Genomic DNA, 24,417 nt, shown 5'->3' with positions numbered 1-24,417 from the left:
CAACAATCTGGGTCCTCATTTTACCCACCTTGGAAGGATGGAAGGCTGAGTCAACCTTGAGCCGGTGAGATTTGATCTGCTGATCTGCTGAACTAGTAGTCAGCTGAAGTAGCTGCAGTACTGCACTCTAACCACTGCGCCACCTTTTGCCCATCTAATCCCACTGCCTTCTAGAAACAAGAAATCTAGAACTGAAACGTTTCAGACAGAAGGTTCTCCAACCTCTGTCTGAAGATCCCACAGCAGAAAAGCCTACTGTCCTTCAGAAAATTGGCCTTATTGGTCAAGAAGCTTAGAAGCACCTCGAACTACGATCTGCTGCCTCGTGAAGGAAGGCCATTGCATTGTTTCTTGTCCTCTAGAACAGAAGGAACAAGAGTTCCCTCCTTCTAAGGGATGGCCATTTAGGGATTTGAAGGACACCATCATTTTGATGCTCCACGTAGCCATTAAAAGTCATACTTGATTCAAGAGAGCTTTCACAGTCACTGTATGAGCCTCCTTGCCTCTCACAGAGAAAAGACTATGAAAGAAATGTCCTGGGGGCTTAGAACATAGAATGAGTTGGAAGGAACCTTGGAGGTCTTCTAGTCCAACTCCCTGCTCAAGCAGGAGACCCTATGCCATTTCAGACAAAGGGTTGTCCAGTCTCTTTTTGAAAGTCTCTAGTGATGGAACATAGGGACGCGGTGGCTCAGTGGCTAAGACACTGAGCTTGTCGATCGAAAGGTGGGCAGTTCAGCGGTTCGAATCCCTAGTGCCGCGTAACAGGGTGAGCTCCCGTGACTTGTCCCAGCTTCTGCCAACATAGCAGTTCGAAAGCACTTAAAAAATGCAAGTAGAAAAATAGGCACCACCTTTGGTGGGAAGGGAACAGCCTTCCGTGCGCCTTCCGGTGAGTCATGCCGGCCACATGACCACGGAGACGTCTTCGGACAGTGCTGGCTTTTCGGCTTTGAAACGGAGATGAGCACCGCCCCCTAGAGTCCGGAACGACAAGCACGTATGTGCAAGGGGAACCTTTATATTTTAGTGATGGAGAACCCGCAACATCTGAAGGCAAGCTATTCCCTTGGTTGATTGCTCTCATGGTTATGAATTTTCTCTGTGGTTCTAAGTTGCTTCTCTCCTTGGTTCGTTTCCATTCATTGGTTTTTTTTGTCTCATCTTTTGATGCTTTGGAAAATAGTTTGACCCCTTCATCTTTGTAGGAACCCTTCAAACATTGGAACACTGCTATCATGTCTCCCCTAGTCCTTCCTTTAACAGAGAAAGGTTTAGTAATCAACCATGCTTGCTAACCTGCACAGAATTCCTGTAATGTCTGTAGCTGTTCTGGCAAACAGGTCAACATTAACATTTTCCCCCTCTTTCTGATTTTGCCTCTTCTACAGAAGGACATGTCACTGAAGCCTCAGGAGAGAAAGGAAAAATGGGAGAGACACCCAGGAAAGAAACTTCGAGAAAGTGAACACTGCGTCTCCGCCGAACCCAGCGAAAACGGGCACAGTAACGATGCCGGAAGTTCGGGGAGAGAAACGGATCGAGGGAAGGAGAGAGTGAAAAAGAAAGTCCCGTTGAAGGTCCAGAAACAGGTAGGATGGAAAGATTGACCATCTATCTTTAGCCTTGGAGGTGTCCTTTGGGAAGATGTGTTTTGCTTCGATTCAATTAGATCAGTGTTTCCCAACCACACTGGTTTCAGTTTCGTTTCTCTGCACAGACTCAGAAGCTGCAGACTCAGACACGCCCTGGCTCCAGTCTGTCTCAGCTCCCATTGGCTGACTTAGTTGCTATGCCTATTCATAGGCTGACCTTGTTACCATGTCTTCCCAGTCATGAATATTCTGACAACAACCAATTGCCTAGCAATCTTCTGAATTTACGATAGACCCCAAAAACGGTATTTATGACCTGGATTTGAAGTTCTGATGTCCACTTCTGCCATGTCATGTTATCACATTTTGGTCACCTGGCAGCTGTCCCACAGTTGATGATCCACTTAACGATCAGATGGATTTAACAACCGTAATTCCATGCTCAATTACAGTCATAAGAGTCTAGAACTACCTGTATGGAAAGGATGCTGTTGAGGATACATTTATGGGTGGAGGAAGAGTCTAAAGGAAAAAGGTTGGCTTATGCCAGGGGTCGGCAACCCATGGCTCTGGAGCCGCATGTGGCTCTTTCATCCCTTTGCTGCTGCTCCCTGTTGGTTGGCTCCACAATTGATAGGGCTTTTGGTTAGGACAGGTAGAGGAAAAAGGATGCCGCACTAGGAGGAGACTCTATGGTGGGGGAACCGGACTTCCGGTCGGCTCCAGAATTGAAGGGGGGGGCTTCCAGTTAGGACCTTTGTGGCTCTTTGAGTGTTTAAGGTTGCCGACCCCTGGCTTATGTAAAATATGGATGGAGAAACGAGACGATGGGGATACCAACTGCTGGTTGAACGTGTCTGACTCTAGTGGAAACTTCTTAGATGGTGTACCATGGATGGTGGATCTTCTCTGGGTGAAGCTTGTGGCAAGGGCACGGTGGCTTAAAAACAACCACATTTAGAGTCTATCTTTTGTTCCATGGCAACCACAGGGCTTTAGGACGATGGATGACAAGGTAGAAGGTTGGAAAAACATCTGGTCAGACATTAGGAACTTATTCTATTGAAGATCTTTGTGTAGCAAATTGCTTCCGAAGATGTAAATTGAAACACAGATTCTTGCAGGCTGCATGCAACGTATGACGTTCTTTGGGGGAATTTATGTCGCGAGTTGCTTGTGAAACATCAAACTTTGTCGGGGGTGGGGGGGCAGAACAAGAGTTGAGAGGCTTCCCTCAACCTACTCCCTTCTACTTTTAAAATTTAGAGACATCCTCTGAAAATTGAGCATCTCTGGGGAGGGGGGAGGGGAAACCCCAACCAACCAGTTCCTCCCCTTGGTTTTCCTTGCCAAATTTGTTCCAGGAAACCTTTCCATACTAACAAGCTTACAGGTAATCTTGCGGAACCGCTTCTTGTGCAAATAGAGTCAAAGAAGAAGGTTGTGATGCCCCGTTACAATTAGTACACACGCACACACACACACACACACACACACACACACAAATTCAAAACTTGGTGAGAGGTGTCTTAAGCGCTCACAGTCCAGCCTGCCCATCTGAACCAAGCGCGCCAGCTGCATCCGCGTTGACTTGCACTAACAGGTTGGTTTAAGGTGGAGAGAGGGAGAGGGAAGGGGAGGGAGGGAGGGAGAGAGAGAAAGAGAGAGAGGTGGGTTTGTTGTGATGTTGTTTGCCAGGCTATTTATCACTCTGAGTCACTCATGAGGACCTGTATACTGCACGAGTCAAAAAGAGGGTTGTGAAAATATCTACAGACCCCTTGCATCCTGGACATAAACGGTTTCAACTCTTACCCTCAAAACGATGCTACAGAGCACTGCACACCAGAACAACTAGACACAAGGACAGTTTTTCCCCAAACGCCATCACTCTGCTAAACAAATAATTCCCTCAACACTGTCAAACTATTCACTAAGTCTGCACTACTATTAATCTTCTCATCGTTCCTATCACCCATCTCCTCCCACTTATGACTGTATGACTGTAACCTTGTTGCTGGTATCCTTACGATTTATATTGATTGTTTCCTAGTATGATTCGATTGCTTATTTGTACCCTATGACTATCATTAAGTGTTGTACCTTATGATTCTTGATTAATGTATTTTTATGTACACTGAGAGCATATGCACCAAAGATAAATTCCTTGTGTGTTCAATCACCCTTGGCCAATAAAGAATTCTATTCTATTCTATTCTATTCTGTTCTGTTCTGTTCTGTTCTATTCTATTCTATTCTATTCTATTCTATTCTATTCTATTCTATTCTATTCTATTCTATTCTATTCTATTCTATTCTATTCTATTCTATTCTATTCACCTGGGGTGGTCTGAAGGGGCGATCTGGTGCTCCTTCCGTCATGAGCTCAAGAGTTCCAGGGGCATCGCATCGCCTCTACAGCCAGCCAAGGTTGTATCCTGATCAGAGGCCAGCAGAAAAAGCCTCCTTAAATTCCCATCGTCTTCTCAGGGGGTGGGATTACATAAGAGGGATATGGTTCGGCAAGGTTTGGGGGCGAGGCAAAGGAGCAGATCCCTGGGAATGAAGCTCAATGGCTTCCTTTTTTTTTTCTCAAACCCCTCGGGGTTTATTTATCCCCCCCCCCACCGGCATTGATGCTGCATGGAACAGCATAGAGAGAGGGGGGGGAGGGAGGGAAGATGAAGGAAGGAAGGAAGGAGAGAGAGGAGAAAGAAAGGGAGGGAGTGAGAGAAATAGAGATAGAAAGAAAGAAAGAAAGGAAAGAGGGAGGGAGGGAGGAAGAGAGAAAGAAAAAGGAAGGAAGGAAGGAAGGAAGAAAGAAAGAAAGAAAGAAAGAAAGAAAGAAAGAAAGAAAGGAAGGAAGGAAGGAAGGAAGGAAGGAAGGAAGGAAGGAAGGAAGGAAGGAAGGAAGGAAGGAAGGAAGGAAGGAAGGGGAGAGATGGAAGAGGAGATCAGAACTGCCCTCTTTTTGAACAGGGCTGAGAATAAGTTATTTTCAAGAGTTCTGGATAAAACTTTGCGAAAACCTCTCTTAGGGGACAGTGCATTTACAATTTAATATCGGTTCAGTGGTGTTGAAATTAGACTGGGCCATGGGGGTGGCTGGTGGCCGAAGTTCTTTATTTTCAATTAGAGTTTTACAAAGCATGCAAAAATAGGCAGGCAGGTAGGAAGGAAAAAAGAGAGAAGGGAAGAAAGAAGAAAGGAAAGGGAGGGAGGGAAGAAAAAGGAAGGAGGGACGAAGGGAGGGAGGAGCAGCAGCTTATGAGCTGAAGGCTCTCCGAGGCAAGCAGGCCTCCTCGTGACTCCAGGTTCACTTCCACACTCCCGTCTGCCGTTGTTTTCTTGGCAACGCTACAGAAGTGGCTCCCCCTCGCCTCCTTGCATTGTTCTGCCTCCAGTTCTGCCGGAGAGCTGCCACACGGGTTGCGGGGGGTGGGTGGGGGGGTGAGCCACAGATGGCCCGCTTCCATCCCCTCCTCATAATCCGCCAGTGTGGAAAAACTCGCAGCTGCCAAAGAAACCACTGGGGAGTCCCCGGCACCAAGTGTCGAAATGGGCAATACAGTATTTAGTCATTAGGGCTGCTCATCTAAAGAACTAAAATAAGGCTCATTTCAATCAATAGCAATCTGTTTGCACTGTCAGGAACTAATTTAAAAATCTGCTTTAAGTCCCGGCCAGGCATTTTGGATGCTGAACGCAGCATAGAAAGTGCAGGGGAATCGTTGGGCATGGCGTGATGGCAGCCGGGGGTGATGGCGGAAGGAAACCACTGAGTAGGGGAAGACCTATTATTTTAACACAGCTTGCTCCGCAGTGCTAATCCGTCTTATCTTGCACACACACAGAGCCCAGGAGAGAGAGAGAGAAAGAGGGGAGGGAAAAAAACAAAACAGGAAAGAGAAATGAGTTGCACTTGGCATGCTAAATATTTTCACTGCCTGGCTGCGACGAGGAGGGATTTCAAAATTTTGACCAGACTTCCTGGACTATACCATTTTATAAGGCCTTGGTAAGGCCACACTTGGAATACGGCATTCAGTTTTGGTCGCCATGATGTAAAAAAAGATGTGGAGACTTTAGAAAGAGTGCAGAGAAGAGCCACAAAGATGATGAGGCTAAAACATAGGAAGGACGGTTGCAGGAACTGGGTATGTCTAGTTTGATGAAAAGAAGGACTAAGGGAGACATGATAGCAGAGTTCCAATATCTCAGGGGCTGCCCCAAAGAAGAGGGAGTCAAGCTATTCTCCAAAGCACCTGAGGGCAGGACAAGAAGCAATGGGTGGAAACTAATCAAGGAGAGAAGCAACCTAGAACTAAGGAATTTACTGACAGTGAGAACAATTAATCAGTGGAACAACATGCCTCCAGAAGTTGTGAATGCTCCAACACTGGACGTTTTTAAGATGATGTTGGACAACCCTTTGTCTGAAGCGGTGTAGGGTTTCCTGCCCAAGCAGGGGGTTGGACTAGAAGACCTCCAAGGTCCCTTCCGTGATCCTATTCCTATTCCTATTCCTATTCCCATTCCCATTCCCATTCCATTCCATTCCATTCCATTCCATTCCATTCCATTCCATTCCATTCTATTCTATTCTATTCTATTCTATTCTATTCTATTCTATTCTATTCTAGATTTAATGCATCCTAAGATCAGAAGGGTTCGGATGACATTTGCTGAAATTCTTACTTATGTGCCTTATTCTGATTAGGGGACTGGAGGCTAAAACATATGAAGAATAGTTGCAGGAATTAGGTGAAAAGAAGGACTGGGGGTGACATGATAGCAGTGTTTCAATAGTTGAGGCACTGCCACAAAGAGGGGAGTTTTCCTATTTTCCAAAACACCTGAAGGCAAGAGAAAAAGCAACAGATGGAAACTAATCAAGGAGAGAAGCAACCTAGAACTCAGGAGAAATTTCCTGACAATTAGGACAATTAAACAGTGGAACGACTTGCCTCCAGAAGTTGTGGGTGCTCCCATCACTGGAGGTTTTCAAGGAGAAATTGGACAACCATTTGTCTGAATTTTATAGGGTTTCCTACTTCAGCAAGGGGTTGGACTAGAAGATCGCCAAGGTCCCTCCCAACGCTGTTATTCTGCTATTCTCTGAGAATTATGGGAGCGATAAGGCTGATGGTGCCAACTTGGGGAGGACCTATTATTAAAAAATGGCCGTAATTCTGAAATCGGGGAGACCAGGACTTTGATTTCCACTTCAGACACAAAGCCAGCTGGGTGACCTTGGGCCGGTTCCTCCTTCTCAGCCCTAGGAGGAAGAAGGCGAAGGCGAAGGCGGAAGAAGAAGAAGGGAGGAGGAAGAGGAGGAGGAGGAGGAGGAGGAGGAGGAGGAGGAGAAGGAGAAGGAGAAGGAGAAGGAGAAGGAGAAGAAGAAGAAGAAGAAGAAGAAGAAGAAGAAGAAGAAGAAGAAGAAGAAGAAGAAGAAGAAGAAGAAGAAGAAGAAGAAGAAGAAGAAGAAGAAGAAGAAGAAGAAGAAGAAGAAGAAGAAGAAGAAGAAGAAGAAGAAGAAGAAGAAGAAACAACCTCCAAAATTGTTGCCAAGAGAGCTGTGTGAACTTCTCCATTTAATCACACACGTCCAAAACTGACTTGAAGGCAACAAAACAGGAATCCAGCTTGGTGTGGTGACTGAAGACACTGGAGTAGAAGTCAGGGACGTCTGAGTTTTTAATCCTGCTTTAAGCACAAAGCAAACGGTGACCTTGGCCCAGTTCCTCTCTATCAGTCCTAGGAGGAAACAAGCAATGACAAACCATTTCTGAAATCTTGCCAAGAAAACTGCAGAAACTTGTCCAGGCAGCCTGCAGAACCAGTCTATTGTGGTGGAGAAGGCATCAGGCAAGAACTGGGTGTCCTTACCTTCTTGTTCCCAACTTGGGCACAAAGCTGGGTGACCTTGGGCCAGTCCCTTCCTCTTAGCCCAGAGAAGTAGGCATGGCAAACGATTTCCAAAAAACCTTGTTGAGAAAACTGTGGGAGTTTTCTCCAGGAGCCCGAAACAGACTTGAAGGCGCTTAAAAAGAACTCCCAAGTTCAGCCCGATTGGAAATATGGGCTCTTCACCCAAATGGCAGAATACACACAACTTGTTACTTAGCTTAGCTTAGTCTAATGCAGTGTTTCTCAATCTTGGGCTCAATGTGTGGATTTCAATTCCTGGGTTAGGACTGGCTGGGGAATGCTGGGAGTTGGAGTCCATGCATCTTCAAGCGGCCAAGGTTGAGAAGCACTGGTTTCGTGCAATCAGTCAGTCAATCAGTCAGTCAATCAATCAGAATAGAGATAGAAAGGATCTTGGAGGTCTTCTAGTCCAGCCCCCTCTCAAGTAGGAGACTCTATACCAGTGATGGCTAACCTTTTTGCCATTGCATGCCAGGAGAGGGGGGGCGGGGGAAGGTCACACGCGCACGTGCCCACACGCATGTGTGCGCTCCCCCCCCGCTCCTGGCACATGATGGCCTCGTAGGCCCATTTTTCTTTCTTACCCGGTTCCAGATCCTCTCTGTGTATCTGGGAATGGCGAAAACAGCCTTTCCCACTCCCTTGGAGGCCCTACGGAGGCTGAAAGGGCCCATTTGCCAACTCCCGGTGGGACAGGAAGTGACATTTTTTGCTGTCCCCAGCCTCCAGAACCTCTCTAGGAGTCTGTAAAAGCCTCTCTAGGAGTCTGTAGGAGCCTCTCTAGGAGTCTCTGGAGGCTGGGGACAGGAAAAAAGTCACTTCCTGTCCCACTGGGAGTGGGGAAATGGGCCCTTTCAGCCTCCGTAGGGCCTCCAAGGGAGTGGGAAAGGCTGTTTTCACCATTCCCAGATACACAGAGAGGATCTGGAACCAGGTAAGAAAGAAAAACGGGCCTTCCCCACCCCGCCCCCAGGCCTTCCAGAGGCAGGAAACAGCCTGTTTCCCTATTTCTGGTGGGCCCAGAAGGCCCGAAAATCAGATGGCCGGCACACCCCAGAGCTGAGCTGGCGTGCCCACTAATATGGCTCCGCGTGCCACCTGTGGCACGCATGCCACCTGTGGCACGCATGCCATAGGTTCGCCATCACGGCTCTAGACCATTTCAGAGAAGACTGTTCAGTCTCTTCTTAAAAACCTCCAGTGATGAAGCACCCACAACTTCTGAAGGCAATCAGGCTTTCATGTTTGAGTGAAGGAAGTGTCATATTAATTCTTTTTTCTAAGCATAGAGACTTCCTTAATTAAGGGATGTAAATACAGGTAGTCCTCGACTTACAACAGTTTGTTTAGTGACCGTTCAAAGTTACCACGGCACTGAAAAAAGTGACTTATGACCAGTTTTCACACTTAACGACCGGAGCAGCATCATGTGATCAAAATTCAGACTCTTGGCACCTGGTTCATACTTATGACGTTTGCAGTGTCCCGGGGTCATGTGATCCCCTTTTGCAACCTTCCGGCAAGCAAGGTCAATGGGGGAAAGCCAGATGCACTTAACGACCACACAACTAATTTAACAATTGAAGCGATTCACTTAACAACGGTGGCAAAAAAGTTGGGGCAAATCGATGTTTCACTTAGCAATGAAAAAATGTGGGGCTCCATCGTGATCGTAAGTTGAGGACCACTTGTATTGTAAGGGACCTTAGATGTTGTCTAATCCAATTGCCTGCTCACTGCAGGTATGTCAGGGTTCTGACGGATGCCGTAATTAAATCAAAAGAAATCCAGTTTATCCAATTAGGAGCTTCATGTCAGCACGTTTCCAAGTGAAGCCAGCTCTGATCTACGTAATTTATGACCCTGTTTCCTCCCTCCCCCCAGGGTGTGTCATCAATCACATTCACTAAGGAGCAATTTTGTGGGTTGTAGAGGTCACTCCCCTCCAGCTGCTGTAGGTAACTTTGGGATACAGCCTTGAGAGAGATAAATGTGGAATGTGCATCTGTCTTTGTCTGCTGTGTCAAGGAATCTATTAAATCAGCTTACTAAAACCATGCTTGGAAAGTTTTTCACGGAACCCCCTTCAGCATTTTGGGGTGTTAATCTAGTCCCAGAGCACAGAATTTGGAGGAACAAAACCATGCCGATTTTTGTCGTCTCTTTCGAGCCCGAAGTAAACAAATCCCCGTTCCCATGTCTGCTTTTGAAGAGAAGAGGCAGGCAAAGTGGTTGTTGTTTAACCACTTTTATGGCACCCAGCTCTCATAAAAAGGTTGCTGGTGGTCATTGCTTACATTGTTATAAAAGAAGAGCTAAATGGTTTGTAATTTAGGGAAGCGGATTTAATTACACAAAGTAATTTACAGAAAGCTGTAATTGTATCGCTCTCTCTCTCACTCTCTCTCTCTCTTGGTCTCCTCTTAGATTTAATTGGCAGGCTCAGTTCTGTCACATTTTCCCCCCTCTTCTTTTATTATTTGTTTAATAGCCATCTCTTTTCTGGTGTGCAAAATCTTTTCTTTCCTTGGAAAAGGGCTGGGTTTTTCCCCCCCCCCCCCATTATTATTCTTGTTTGAACTGCGTGTCGCGTTAGCCTCGGATAATAAGGAAAGGCAAAAATAAATAAAATAAAAAAATTAAGATCTAACAAAGCATAATTGTTTGACCGGAGGGGGGGGGAGAGAAAATGCCAGCTTCTCTTTCTGTCCAGCTCATGAACTGGAGGTCAGGGGAAGTTTGCTAATAAACAGAAGACTTTGTTCATTCCTTCCCCTCAATAAACAGCTTTTTGGTTCAGTAGAAGGTGAAGAATCTTCTCCGGAGCAGCCTTTCCCTTTGAGCTTGGCAACGAACTGCTGGCAACACATCTAATTTGGCAGTTGTGTGGGACCTGCAACGCAGCTTTACAAACTTCCCCACAGCCAGTAGTTATTAACAGTAATTGAATACATAGCTACATGCAAGAAATATTGCTTCATCCAGAATTACTATTGTCTACTTTTAACGACAGATCTTTCTAGGGCAGCTGGCTGGGAACATCTAGTCATCATCTCAACGTGTTTGGAAAGCACCGCAGGAAAGTGGAGGCGTTTTTCCAGCTGTTCCTTCTAAGTCATGAGTGTGCTTACGTGTGGAGCAAAAGAAGAGAAAAATCTGTAGCTCAGGGTTGAATTTGTGGGGTCCTTAGTGCTCTCTACGAGGGACGCGGTGGCTCAGCGGCTAAGACGCTGAGCTTGTTGATCGAAAGATCGGCAGTTCAGCGATTCGAATCCCTAGCGCCGCGTAACGGGGTGAGCTCCCGTTACTTGTCCCAGCTTCTGCCAACCTAGCAGGTAAAAAATGCAAGTAGAAAAACAGGGACCACCTTTGGTGGGAAGGGAACAGCGTTCCGTGCGCCTTTGGCGTTGAGTCATGCCGGCCACATGACCACGGAGACGTCTTCGGACAGCGCTGGCTCTTCGGCTTTGAAATGGAGATGAGCACTGCCCCCTAGAGTCGGGAATGACTAGCACATATGTGCGAGGAGAACCTTTACCTTTACCTTATAGTGGTTTCTAAACTTGGTTGCTTTCTTGCAGACGTTTCATTATCCAACTAGGGAACATCATCAGTGCTAGGAGGGAGTGGAGAAGGTGGTGGTGGAGGAAGAGGAGGAGCAGGAGAAGGAGCTGGAGGAGAACAACTACTGTGGGGTCCTTGGTGCCTTCTGAGCTTTTCTTGTAAGCGTTTCATGACCCAACTAGGTAACATCTTCAGTGCTAGAAGGGAGAGGGGCTTGCTCTCTATGTACAAGTGGCTTGCCCTATCAGTGTTGGTGGGAGTGTCTTTATTTATTTATTTATTCGATTTGTTTGTCACCTATCTTGTTTTGAGGTGAGTCTGGTTTTTGGTAGTTCCTTGGCCAGGCTGTTGTTTACTGTTCGATTGTTTCTCTAAGTTGGTAGTTCCTTGAATGACGTACTGCTTATTGCTTTACTATTGATTTAGTATTCATCTTGATGTTAATTTTTGCTTAGCTGGGGTGTTGATTGCCAACGAGCAGGTGTTTTGGCGTAGTCTATTTGTTTCCTTTTGGGCTGTTGGATTGTCTCTTTTGAATGGTATGCAGACGTTGTTTATCTCTATGTACCTGTTGATGGCTGGTTTGTCTGACTGCCAGGCTTCCAGGAATTCTCTTGCATTTTTGGACTTGGCTTGGTCTAAGATCCTCACAGTTTTCCAGACAGAACTCTGGCGGAATCTGCTCGTATGTTGTCCAGTTAAAGTGTTTTCATTGCGTCTTCTGACTGCTAGTTGTTATTCGTGACGTTCAACTTTCATTTGCATAGAAACATTGGAAAGAACACGCATGACTTCCGTGGCTCAACACTTCAGTGGCCCGTGGTGTTTTCTTTTCTTTCTTAATTTTGGAGATAGCCTCTGCCTTGTAACCAAGATTGGCAGGTTGTTGGAGAACAAGCCTTGACTTCAGGAATCTTTTAACAAGATGGATTGCCAAACTGAGTCTTGAACTCCAGTGCTTTATAAACTCTTATCTGGTCTCCGTACAAAGTCAATTGCTTTCGCCCTGCAGGTTAACTTTGTATTGCCCCGTTCAAAGTCTGCGTGTAGAGTTCAAAAAATCACCTTTAGGACATGGAGGCCAGAACAAGATGCGGATTCTGATTGAATCCAGCACCCTGCGATGCTTGGACAAGTCAATCCCACGAAAATGAAAAGAGATCAGTCATAAAGAGAAACTCTTCTGCAGCCTTCCGCTTCCTTGGTGAACTTTAAGGAAGCAGAGCATGGAATTACTGTCTTGCTGTACATTTAAGGAGCAGAAATCGTTGAAAACGCTGCGTTTTTTTTTTTTTTTTTTTTTTTGGAGGACAGAAAAGCTATTGGGAACAAGCCGGGACTGTTGTTTCCTGGCAGTATGATTAACCTCAAGCATTCAGAAGCACTATGTCAACTGCAACCACAAATTATGGGATGGGATTAAAAATAATGATAGTGTTTAGGGGTAGAGAGAATAATAGTTTGAAATTTCTTCTCCCCCCTCTTTTCTCCCCCCTCCCTCTCTTTTTTATCCTTCTGCTTTCTGAGTCTCTTTTTCTCCCCTCGCCTTTCCTCCACTTATATTCTGCCAGGCAGGGCTGGGTGGGCTTAATACGTTCGCCATTAAATTGCGGAGCAGTCCTCTATGGGGGCCTTTAAGGCGGGCTCTTGCATTTACAAGCTCTTCTGATTCAGAGTGGATTAAAAGCAGCTCTTGAAAAAAAGAGGGCAAGGTCTGGCTTGAGGGTCTCTGGAGGGCTGGTCTTTTTTTGGGGGGGGGGTCTCTCCTGGGATGGCTCGCCTATTGTGCTTGGCCAAAGCCAACCTTCCGGTTTCTAGGGAGGGAATCCCTTCCCAGAAACAAGTTTAATGGGTCCAGATTCAACTTGAATTGCAAAGATGGATTCTACCCATTTGATAATACTAATACTAATAATATAATATAATATAATATAATATAATATAATATAATATAATATAATATAATATAACAATACAATACAATACAATACAATACAATACAATACAATACAATACAATACAATACAATACAATACAATACAATACAATACAATACAATACAATACAATAATACAATACAATACAATAACAGAGTTGGAAGGGACCTTGGAGGTCTTCTAGTCCAACCCCCTGCTTAGGCAGGAAACCCTACACCAGTTCAGATAAATGGTTAACCAACAACTTCTTAAAAACTTCCAGTGTTGGAGCATTCACAACTTCTGGAGGCAAGTTGTTCCACTAATTAATTGTTCTCACTATCAAGAAAACTCCTTATTTCTAAGTTGCTTCTCTCCTTGATGAGTTTCCACCCTTTGCTTCTTGTCCTGCCTTCAGGTGCTTTGGAAAACAGGTTGACTCCCTCTTCTTTGGGGCAGCCCCTGAGATATTGGAAGACTGCTATCATGTCTCCCCTGGTCCTTCTCTTCAATAGACTAGCCATGCCCAGTTCCAGCAATCGTTCTTTATATGTTTTAGCCTCCAGTTCCCTAATCATCTTTGTTGCTAGACGGGTAGTCCTTGATTTACTGTTGATAGACGGGTAGTCCTTGATTTACAACCTTTCGTTGTAGTGACTGTTCAAAGTTAGCTCCAAAACAGTTAACAGTGAGAAGGGCCTTGGAGTCCTAGTGGACGATCACTTAAATATGAGCCGACAGTGTGCAGCAACAGCCAAAAAAGCTCATGCAGTCCCTGGCTGTATAAACAGAGGCATAGAGTAGAAATCACATGAAAGTATTAGTACCACTTTATAAAGCCTTACTAAGGCCACAGCTGGAGTACTGCATCCAGTTTTGGTCACCACATTCCAAAAAAGATGTTGAGTCTTTGAAAAAAGTGCAGAGAAGAGCAACTAAGATGATTAAAGGCCTGAAGACTAAAACATACGAAGAACGATTGTGGGAATTGGGTCTGGCCAGTCTAAAGAAAAGAAGAATTAGGGGTGACATGATAGAAGTATTCCAGTATTTGAGGGGCTGCCACAAAGAAGAAGGGGTCAACTTATTCTCCAAAGCACCTGAAGGCAGGACAAGAAACAATGGATGGAAACTAACCAAGGAGAGAAGCAACCCGGAATTGAGGAGAAACTTCCTAACAGTGAGAACAATTAACCAGTGGAACAGCTGGCCTCCAGAAATCGTGGGTGTTTTATCACTGGAGGTTTTCAAGAAGAGACTGGAGAGTCACTTGTCTGAAATGATATAGGATCTCCTGCTTGAGCAAGGGGCTGGACTAGAAGACCTCCAAGGTCCCTTCTAGCTCTATTCTGATTGATTGAAGTTACAGCATCACTGAAAAAAGTGATTTATTGATGGTCTTTCACACCTAACAACCATTGCAACATCCCCATGGCCATTTGCTCAACATTCAGATGCTTGGGAACTGGCATGTACAGGTAAGCCCTCGACTTAACAGCAGTTCGTTTAGTGGCCATTCAAAGTTACCACAGCAGTGAAAAAAGTATCTTACGACCAATTTTCACACTTACGACCGTAGCAGCATCCCCATGGTCATGGGCTCAAAATTCAGACGCTTGGCAACTGGTTCATACTTACGACAGACGCAATGTCCCGGGGGACACGTGATCCCCTTTTGCGACCAGAGCCGATGGGGAAGCCAGATTCCCTTAACAACCGTTTGACTAATTTAACAACTGCAGCGATTCACTTAACAAACGGTGGCAAGGAGGGTCATAACTTTGGTCGCTAAACAAATGGCGGTAAATCGAGGACTATCTATAAAACAGGAGCCGATTCCTGGCGTTTGGCAGTTCAGGCTTGCTTTGCAAACACTGCATCTCTCCCCCCCTCACCCCCAATCCCCAGACCCCCCCCCCCCCAAAACCTTTCCTGTGCTGCGATCCTTCAGGGAGCCAATTTTCATTCTTCTGACTGATTGATGGTTTTACATGAGCTGTTGAGAATATGCACAGCTTGAGTAAGCACATCGCTTGATCTCAAAATAGCTTCAGGGCCTGTTCTTTTTTCTCTCCCTCTCTCTCTCTTTTAAGGACTCTGTTTTCTTTTAGCGCTTCAAGCAAGGTTTCTTGTCACTACAGGGCAGCGAGGGAGGGTGTGAATTCAGCTGGGCTCTGGGTGAAGTGAAGCTTACACAAACACACACTCTTACTTTCAAGGCAAGGCCTCTTCTGGGAAAGATCCTGGAAAACAAAAAGGAAGAAAAGTTTCAGAAGAGGAGACACTAGGGAAGATAGTGGCCTGTGCGGAAATGGACAGACTAATGTTAAAAATGAAAGATAAAGGGGATACAGAATACTATGCTATACGGAATAGATTCTATCCATGGTTAGAAACACGAGGTGGAAGTTAGAATGTGAAAGAATCAGGTTAGAAGAGAATAGAATTCTTTCTTGGCCAAGTGTGATTGGACACACAAGGAATTTGTCTTGGTGCATATATTCTCAGTGTACACAAAAGAAAAGATACATTCGTCAAGAATCATAAGGTACAACACTTAATGATAGTCATAGGGAAACAGTCAATATAAATCTTAAGGATACCAGCAATAAGGTTACAGTCATACAGTCAAAAGTGGGAGGAGATGGGTGATGGGAACGATGAGAAGATTAATAGTAATGCAGTTTAATTAATAGTAATGTTAGGTGGAGATGAAAAGAGATATGTAGGTATTAGAATGAAAGATAAATTGATATTCTAGAATATGATGGTCAGAAATAACTGTACAGCACTAGCACTGTTTAAAATAGTATATATTTTAGTTTGTTTTTACTTTTGTTTCATGGCAAGTGGAATGCCAGGACAATTGCACTGTGTTATTCAATATATTTATATGTAAACAATAAAAATATATTTAAAAAAAGAAGTTTTGGAAGGGAGAACCATTAATTAGACAAAATATTTGACTCTTAAGATGCAAATATTTGTCTCTATAGCCCCTTAGTAAGCCCAACTAGGTGGCAACATTTACCTGGCCTAAAGGAGATTGTGGGATCTCAAAATACTAAAGGTTGGAACTCGATGAGAGGTGTCCAACCGTGGCAACTTTAAGGCTCATGGACTTCAACTCCCAGATCTTTAAAGTTGCCATGGTTGGACACTCTTGATCTAAATAATCTGTTTCCCCCAAAATAAGACCTCCCCTGATAATAAGTCTGCCCCAAAAATATTTAAACTCAGAGCTGGAAATCAGGTAAGACGGCAAGAGGAACCCCATCTTGTTCCACGTGTCCCAAAATAATAAGACCTCCGCGAAAATAAGGCCAAGCGTTTATTTCGGGGTTCAAAAAAATATAAGACAGGGTCTTATTTTCGGGGAAACATGGTAGTACCTCTCACTGTGTCCCTTCCAAGGATGCTAATCAGGGGTGAAATGCTACTGGTTCGCTCCGGTTCTGGCGAACTGGTAGTGATAAAAACTACCAGTTCGGGCAAACCGGTAGTTAAGAAAAACTACCGGTTCCTCTGAACTGGTATTTCCGACGATCAGCTGTTCTGTGCGGTTTAGCTTTGCTAGAAAACAGGAAATCCTGCTTTCTAGTGAAGGTAAATCACACAGCACAGCTGATCCCCCCCTCGCTGTTCTACTTACCTTCCCAAGCTTCCTTATGGCGTGTACTGTGTATGCGTGCGTGCGCAGCATGCATTTGATGCGCAATGTGCATCCGCGCGCATGCGCAGCCAGGGTACCGGTAGCAAACTGGTTCAGATTTCAACGCTGATGCTAACCCAGGGGTCAACAATCTGCGGGTCTGGAGCCACATGTGGCTCTTTCACCCTCTGCTGTGGCTCCCTGTCACTCAAAATATGCGTCACAGCCATCAATGTGCGACACCCACCAGCACGCAATTTATTGAGCTTTTCAACCCCCCAGTAAGCCAACCATGGATAAATCCAAGAAAGGAAAAGTTTCAGAAGAAAACAGAACATTTAATTCAACTACCTATGCTAGTTTTGTGGCCTCTCCAGAAATAGTCAGGCACGGGAAGGGTTTTGTGGCTCCCGGTGTTTTCTTTTCTGTGGGAAACGGGTCCAAATGGCTCTTTTTAAGGTTTAAGGTTGCAAACCCCTGTGCTAACCCAATTGGAATCATGGTTTGTCCTCCTGGGTCCCTCAGGAAATAGGGATCACAGATCAGGAACAATCAGCTTTTCCTAAACAATCAGTAACCACCGCAAAATATTTCTTTTCAGTCTGTTCAGAATCTTCTCCCTTATTGACCTGCTTGGAAAAGCGCAGATTATAATCTTGCCGTCATTGTCTGGCTTAACCATAAGAAAACAAAAGCTGAAATCAGCAATAGTTTACCTGGGCATTCGGCTATTTAAAAACAGAGAAGCGGTCTTTCTTTTTCTCAAGTTTTAGATTTTCACCTGAAGGGGGAAAAAATCCATGTCGACGGCTGGACTGCAGATTACCTTTGTCAAGTTAGTGGTCTTACAAGTCAACAAGACAGAAGGTTAATTAATGCAGACACTGTGTTAATTAGATTACACACGGGCTTTGACGGTAAAGATTTGAGTCCTGCAACATTCCCCCTGGGGAGAAAGCAATAAATTAAAACTGTTATCTTTGGACGTATAAATACTGGAAATAAAGACACATTCAACGTCTGTAACAGCTTCTAAGTAAGAGGCTGCCCCGTGCTAAAATAGATGTCAGAGGATTCAGCTAGAAATTGATTAGACTAGAAGGCATCAATGGCTAGTGGTTTGCTTTTATGGAAACCAAAGATACGAAGTCTACGCGTAGTATTGGCAATAATATTTCCAAAAATCAAATAGGTCCCTTGATAAAATAATGCAAATCATTCGTATAAATTGTAGGAACGAAAATAAAATTATTGCATACTTACAGAGATACTTGCTAGTGTTCAGTCTAAACTATACCGTCACGATAGCTAAATATTAAAAGATTTTCCAGGTAATTCTCGGTTTATAACCACAACTGGGATCAGAATTTCCGTTGCATAGCAAGGCAGTTGTTAAGCAAGTTGCGCCCAATTTTATGACTATTTTTTTTTTGCCATGCTTGTTAAATGAATCATTGCATTCATTAAGCAAATGGAAACTAATCAAGAAGAGAAGCAACCTAGAACTAAGGAGAAATTTCCTGACAGTGAGAACAATTAATCAGTGGAACGACTTGCCTCCAGAATGTCCCAAAGGTGCTTTTTCAGGAGGCAACTGTACTTCCATGTTTTTTCTTTTGAAGACGTTTTGCTTCTCATCCAAGAAGCTTCTTCAGCTCTGACTGGATGGTGGGGGAATGGAAGGATTTATATTCCTTGCAGACATTCCTTGGTCATTTGCATCCTTTTAGAAAGTCGTTGAGGCCACTTGGAGGTTTATCTGTGTCCTCAGGGTCATTAGAGTAGTGCTAATTGTTCCTGTAGTCTGCAATTTTTCCTCTGGAAATCCATTCCTATCTGCCATTCAAAGAGAGATTCAATCTGGAAATAAGGAGGAATTTTCTGGCAGTGAGAGCAATCAACCGATGGAGCAGAAGTTGCCTTCAGAAGCTGTGGGAGCTTCATCACTGGAAGCTTTCAAGAAGAGACTGGACTGTCATCTCTCAGAAATGGTGTAGGGTCTCCTGCTTGGGGGAGGGGGTTGGACTAGATGTCCTACAAGGTCCCTTCCAACTCTGTTATTCTAATCTAATCAAAGGGTGTTCATCCCAAATTGTATAACTAAAAGTCTGCAGAGATTCTCAGTCATCCAGGTCATGATTGTCCCAAAGGTGCTTTTTCAAGAGGCAATTGGACTTTCTTGTTTTTTCTTTGAAGAAGTTTCTCTTCTCATCCAAGAAGCTTCTTGCCTCTAGAAGATGTGAATGCTCCAACACTGGATGTTCTTAAGAAGAGATCAGACAACTGTTTGTCTGAAATGTTGTAGGGTCTCCTGCTCAAGCAGTGGGTTGGACTAGAAGACCTCCAAGGTCCCTTCCAACTCTATTTATTCTATTTTCTAAATCTGCCTTCCCCTGGTGACTTTGCCTGTTGGAAGCCAGCTGGGAAAATCACAAATATTGATCACAAGGCCTCCAGGACACTAGAGCCTACATGCCGATTGCCAAGCACCCACATTTTGATCATATGTTGGGACAGTTAAAATTGTGAGGATCAGTCACAAGCCACCTTTTTCAGTGCCCCTGTAACTTTAAACTGAATTTTAAATTTAAGATCTCTGTTTATTGATCGAATGATTTACAGTCTAGCTTAATTATGCCTCTGTTGAGCTGTCCAGAATCACCTTCAGCAAAAACGGGCTGCCTACAAGTTCAATGAATAAATAAACTTAGAACGGTCGCTAAACGAGGATTATTTGTTTGCCCTGCCAGTTTTGGTGGGTGGGACTGTGGTTTTCTCAGTGGCAGTTCCTCGATTCCTGTTTCTCTTCAGCTCTGAACTTTAGCTACGAAAAGGACCTCAGATGCTTCTGCTACTACAGCAAGGATGTTCCCCTCCCCTCCCCCACCCTCCCAAGGTCACCTGGTGCTGATTTGGCAAGTCTGCCGAAGTCTCAAAAGCCTGCAGCTGTTTTTAGCAGGCTGACGCGCCAACTGGGGTTTTATGTTCTCCTCCCCCTTCTCGGTACTTTATTCCCGAGCAAAGATACGCTGAGGTTCTCGGTGAACGCCAACTGGCATTCGTACATTCTTTTGAAGGACACCAACAACAAACTTGCCCAGAGGAAACAGCGAGGGGTCCTTGGTGGTCCTTGGTTTTTCTTGCAGATGTTTCATTACCCAACTAGGGAACATCATCAGTGCTAGGAGGGATTGGGGTTTGTGGAGAGTGTCAGGGTAATGAAGATTTAAAGCTGACCAGCCGCTATAAGGCTGTGGACCAGGATGAGCCAGCGGGGTTATTGTCGCTTTAAGACTGAGGATGAGTCAGCAGGGTTATTGCCACTTTAAGAAGCTGTCTATATAAGGGAGGCCATTAGAGGGTCTCTCTCTCTCTCTCTCTCTCTCCTTGTGGATCTCTCTCCTCATGTTCCATCTGCATTGTAGCTCTCCATGTAGAGTTGAAGATTGATTGCTTGCCTGGTATGTGCCTACCACGTGTATGTCCGTATATAGAAGTCTTGTATATAAACCACTGTTTGTAATGACAAAACCTCTGTGTCCTGTATTTTGCTCCTGGCAAAATACCAGTAGTAGTCACGCTGTAAACACACTGACAGAGAGTAGAGGAGAAGGAGGACTATGGGGTCCTTGGTGGTCTCTGAGCTTGGCTGTTTTCTTGCAGACATTTCATTACCCAACTAGGGAACATCATCAGTGCTAGAAGAGAGTGGGTTTTGTGTGGGGGGGGGAGGACAACTATTATGACTGTGAGGTCCTTGGTGCTCTCTTGGTTGTTTTCTTGCAGACATTTCATTACCAAACTATGAGCAGTGTGGTGGCCTAGAGGTGGAGCTCTCGTCTCACAACCAGGAGGCTGTGAGTTCGATCCTAGGTAGAGGCAGATATTTCTCTCTCTGGGCACAATGTGTGTATATCTGCTGAACAAAGCTCCGCATTGGCGACAGGAAGGGCATCCGGCCAGTAAACACTCAGCTCCATTCAGTTGCTGAGACTCCAAACTGTAAGGGATTATGGGGTCATTAAAAGATGATGATTTCATTACCAAACTAGGTTACATCATCAGTGCTAGAAGGAAGGGGAGGAGGAGGACAACGACTATGAGGTCCTTGGAGCTCTCTTAGTAGTTTTCTTGCAGACCTCTCATTACCCAAACTCCGGGAACATCCATCAGTGGAGAAACAGCAGAAAAGGGGGAGCAGGATATGGCAGCCCCTTTCCTGCAACCCCCGAGAGTCAATTGTTCCAGCCTAGCCGGGAGAATAAAAGATACTCTTGAGAGAATCCACACCAGCAGCAACCGGGGACCTGTAGTAAATTGATCAAGAGGCGCGTTTGACCTGAGAGCTGCCCGTTTAGAGAACGTATTACGGGCACGTTGTAGCAGCAAATCTAATAAAGGCACAGCATTGTCCTAAGGAGAGAAAAAGAACGTGTGGTGTCGCTTGATTTTTATCATGAGGACCTCAAATTACTGTCTGCTGACCTGGAAAAATAAGGTGTGGGGGGGGGAGATTTTGGGAGGACCAGGCCGCTTCAGAGAACTCGTGGTTGATTTCCCTTCCCTCCCTCCCTCTTCCTTGACCGAATTACTGGCTGAGATTGTTTATTGAGTGAAGAGGCCAGCGTACAATGAGGTCGTCTTGGCAAATTATTCTGGAGCTTTTAAGGCCAGGGAACCTTCTTTCCACCCAGCCTGAAGGTTAAAAAGATTGTGAATGAGGTTGAATCAGGAGCAGGAAGTGTGGCCAAAAAGACACACATGGAGGATTGGGGCATTTTGCCACTCGTTTTTGTCCTGGCAGCTTGTTCTTTGTCATTGGAGATACCCATAAGAGGGATCTGAGCGGCTTTTCGTTGCCCCGAAACTAGCTAGCTCTTCAAAAAGAAGTAAGGGAAGGGACAGGAGCTGAGCTTCTCATCTTGGGGAACCTCAGGTTTTCTAAATCATGGTTTCTTAAGCAAGCCAAGATGGTTGAGGTGGAGAGCAACCATCCCAGTTGGGAAGAGGACTCAAGAGAAGAATTAGCCTGGACTCGTTACATAAACACTAGAAGTCAGCCACCCATGAATGCTCAAGAGCCTTATCTGGTGTTTTCCCAAACTGCCAGCCTGGGAAGATTCCTGTATTATAGGCAGAGAACAATGAAGTAGCTAAGTTTGAACTCTACCCTAGAGTCTAAACAACTCTGGTTGTTTGTGCTTGACATTTTATGCACCTTATGTCAAGCCACGATGGCTCTGATTGTGGGCATGCAGCTTCGGTCATAATTGCAAGGACCGGTCATAAAACGTTCTGCCTTTGAACTTTGTCCCTAAACAAACGATTTTAAGTCAAGGACCGCCCGTACATTTACGCTTCCGGGCTGCTGAACGTTTTGTGGTTTAATCTCCCAGGAACTTCAGTCACAACCTGTGTCTTCCACTTCTTCCATTCCACTTTTTCAAGTGGATTCGGTGGGTATTATTATTATTTTTTCCCCCTCAGCCATTTTAACAAAAGTGTTCATCACTCAGTGGCTGGCCACGATGTCAAGCGTTGACATGGTGAGGGAGGCAGCTGTCAGAGAGCACACACCAGGAACGGCTCTGCATCAGCTTGCCATGTCTTCAAATGATGCCTTTCAACAGAAGGCAGCTGAGCTGCCAAAGACGTCAAAAGATACATCTCTAGAATGACGGACAGCTGTGAATCAGCCCGGAACACCTTCCAACTCCCCCCTGAAATCTGGAATCCCAGCCGTTCTGGGAGAGATCGATTTAATTTCAACAATGCGGTTACCCATGATCCTTTTTTAAATCTTAATTTTTTTTAAAAAATTATTTTACTTAAATGAGCCCCAAAATACAAGGTCGGCTTGCTTGCTTGAAAAGCAGCATGGTAGACTAGGTTTTAGGGACGTGGTGGCTCAGTGGCTAAGACACTGAGCTTGTTGATCAAAAAGGCCGGCAGTTCGGCGGTTCGAATCCCTAGTGTCGTGTAACGGGGTGAGCTCCCGTGACTTGTCCCAGCTTCTGCCAACCTAGCAGTTCGAAAGCACATTAAAAAATGCAAGTAGAAAAAATAGGGACCCCCTTTGGTGGGAAGGTAAGAGCGTTCTGTGCGCCTTTGGCATTGAATCATGCCGGCCACATGACCACGGAGACGTCTTCAGACACCGCTGGCTCTTTGGCTTTGGAACGGAGATGAGCACCGCCCCCTAGAGTCGGAAACAACTAGCACATATGTGCAAGGGGAACTTTTACCTTTACGTTTAAACTAGGTTTGAAGAGACCATCATGGAGATTAATATCACGGATCATCTCAGGGGGGTCTGTCCTCTATTGAAGACCTCCTTGATAAACTCATCCATCATTGCTGCCACCTTGCGAGCTTTTATCTGCATAGGGATAACAGTGTAACAGAGTTGGAAGGTATTGTGGCCCGCCAGCGGCCTGCGCGGATTGTGGCTGATCCCGACGAGGAGGAGGCTGGTGTGAGGTCGCGCCAGCAGCCTGCGCAGCCGGTGCTCGCGTCGGACAGCGAGGAGGCTGAAGAGGATGTGGTGCCAGAGGCAGAGACTCAGCCAGGGCCTTCAGAACCTCCAGAGGCTCCTTCAAGTGGAGAGAGCGAAGTGGAGGAGCCTCTCCTCAATGCTCGAGCACGCAGGGCTGCCAAAAAGCAGGAGTGGCTACTCAGGAGGAGGAGGTCTCCTCGAGAGTAAGGTTTGAGGATAATTGGCCACTCCTTTAGCCTATTTAAGTCGCACGCAGTTAGTAATTTCTTGCTAGAAACAACGTGTAATTATTACAGAGCATTTTTGAAGAGTGAGTGTCTTATCGTATTTTGTTTTCTGGGTTGGTTGCCAACCTTTGGCAGATTTTTTTTTATTCTTGGTACGTTATAACTTTGATAAGGACCGTTGGTGTGTCACAATCCTTGGGAATCCAGAGCTGGGGCAGAACAGAAGGGACCTTGGAGGTCTTTTAGTCCAACCCTCCTGCTAAAGCAGGAAACCCAACGCCATTTCAGACAAATGGTTGTCCAAACTCTTCTTAAAAACCTCAATTGAGGGAGCACCCATAGCTCTTGTTGACTTGATAACATCAGGAAAAAAAAATCTCTTTCCTTGATGCTTTTCTCCTCTCTTTCTGAACCCAGCAGGTGACTATTTCTTCTCTAAAGATGTGTCTCCTTTGACCACAGATTAGCCCTTGGTCAGCTCCCTGCACCTCTCTCCTCTGTCTTCCTTTTGGCAAGAATGACATAGCATTCCTGCAGAAAGGAATCATTTATTTCTGAGGCAGTATTGCGCCAAGTGGTACGCTCTGTTCTACCTCTTTGCTGCTTTCCGTGTCAACATTGGAACACATGCCAACCAGCGAAGATTTCCCCCCAAGAAAGAGACAAAACAGTCACGGCCTGGTCTTCTCTCTCTCTCTCTCTCTCTCTCTCTCTCTCTCTCTCTCTCTCTCTCTCTCTCTCTCTCTCTCTCTCTCTCTCTTTCTCTGTCTCTCTCTTTCTCTCTCTCTCTCTGTCTGTCTGTCTCTGTCTCTGTCTCTGTTTCTCTCTGTGTCTCTGTCTTTCTGTCTCTCTGCCTTTCTGTCTCTCTGTGTCTCTCTGTCTCTCTGTTTCTGTCTGTCTCTCTGCCTTTCTCTCTCTCTCTTTCTCTCTGTCTCTTTTCTCTCTGTGTGTGTGTCTCTGTCTCTCTGTCTCTCTGCCTTGCTCTCTCTCTCTGTCTCTCTCTGTCTCTCTGTTTCTGTCTCTCTCTCTCTGC

At 45.2% G+C, this 24,417-nt stretch overlaps 1 protein-coding gene across 15 annotated transcripts in view; it reads left to right on the top strand.

The window, feature by feature from the left end:
* FBRSL1 (fibrosin like 1) overlaps positions 1-24,417 on the top strand; it is a 604,346-nt gene that overhangs the window by 146,164 nt on the left and 433,765 nt on the right. For all 15 annotated transcript variants that reach the window (XM_087880274.1, XM_087880269.1, XM_087880273.1 and 12 more), the window contains exon 2: positions 1,395-1,595. In XM_087880274.1, coding sequence (XP_087736400.1) covers positions 1,395-1,595 — 201 coding nt within the window. The remainder of the gene's footprint in view (positions 1-1,394; positions 1,596-24,417) is intronic.

The sequence above is a fragment of the Pantherophis guttatus genome, chromosome 17, assembly GCF_059756535.1.
Source record: "Pantherophis guttatus breed Tessera chromosome 17, ASM5975653v1, whole genome shotgun sequence".
Classification (NCBI taxonomy): domain Eukaryota; kingdom Metazoa; phylum Chordata; class Lepidosauria; order Squamata; family Colubridae; genus Pantherophis; species Pantherophis guttatus.
The sequence above is the reverse complement of the archived record's forward strand: the minus strand, read 5'-3'. Positions and strand labels throughout refer to the sequence as shown.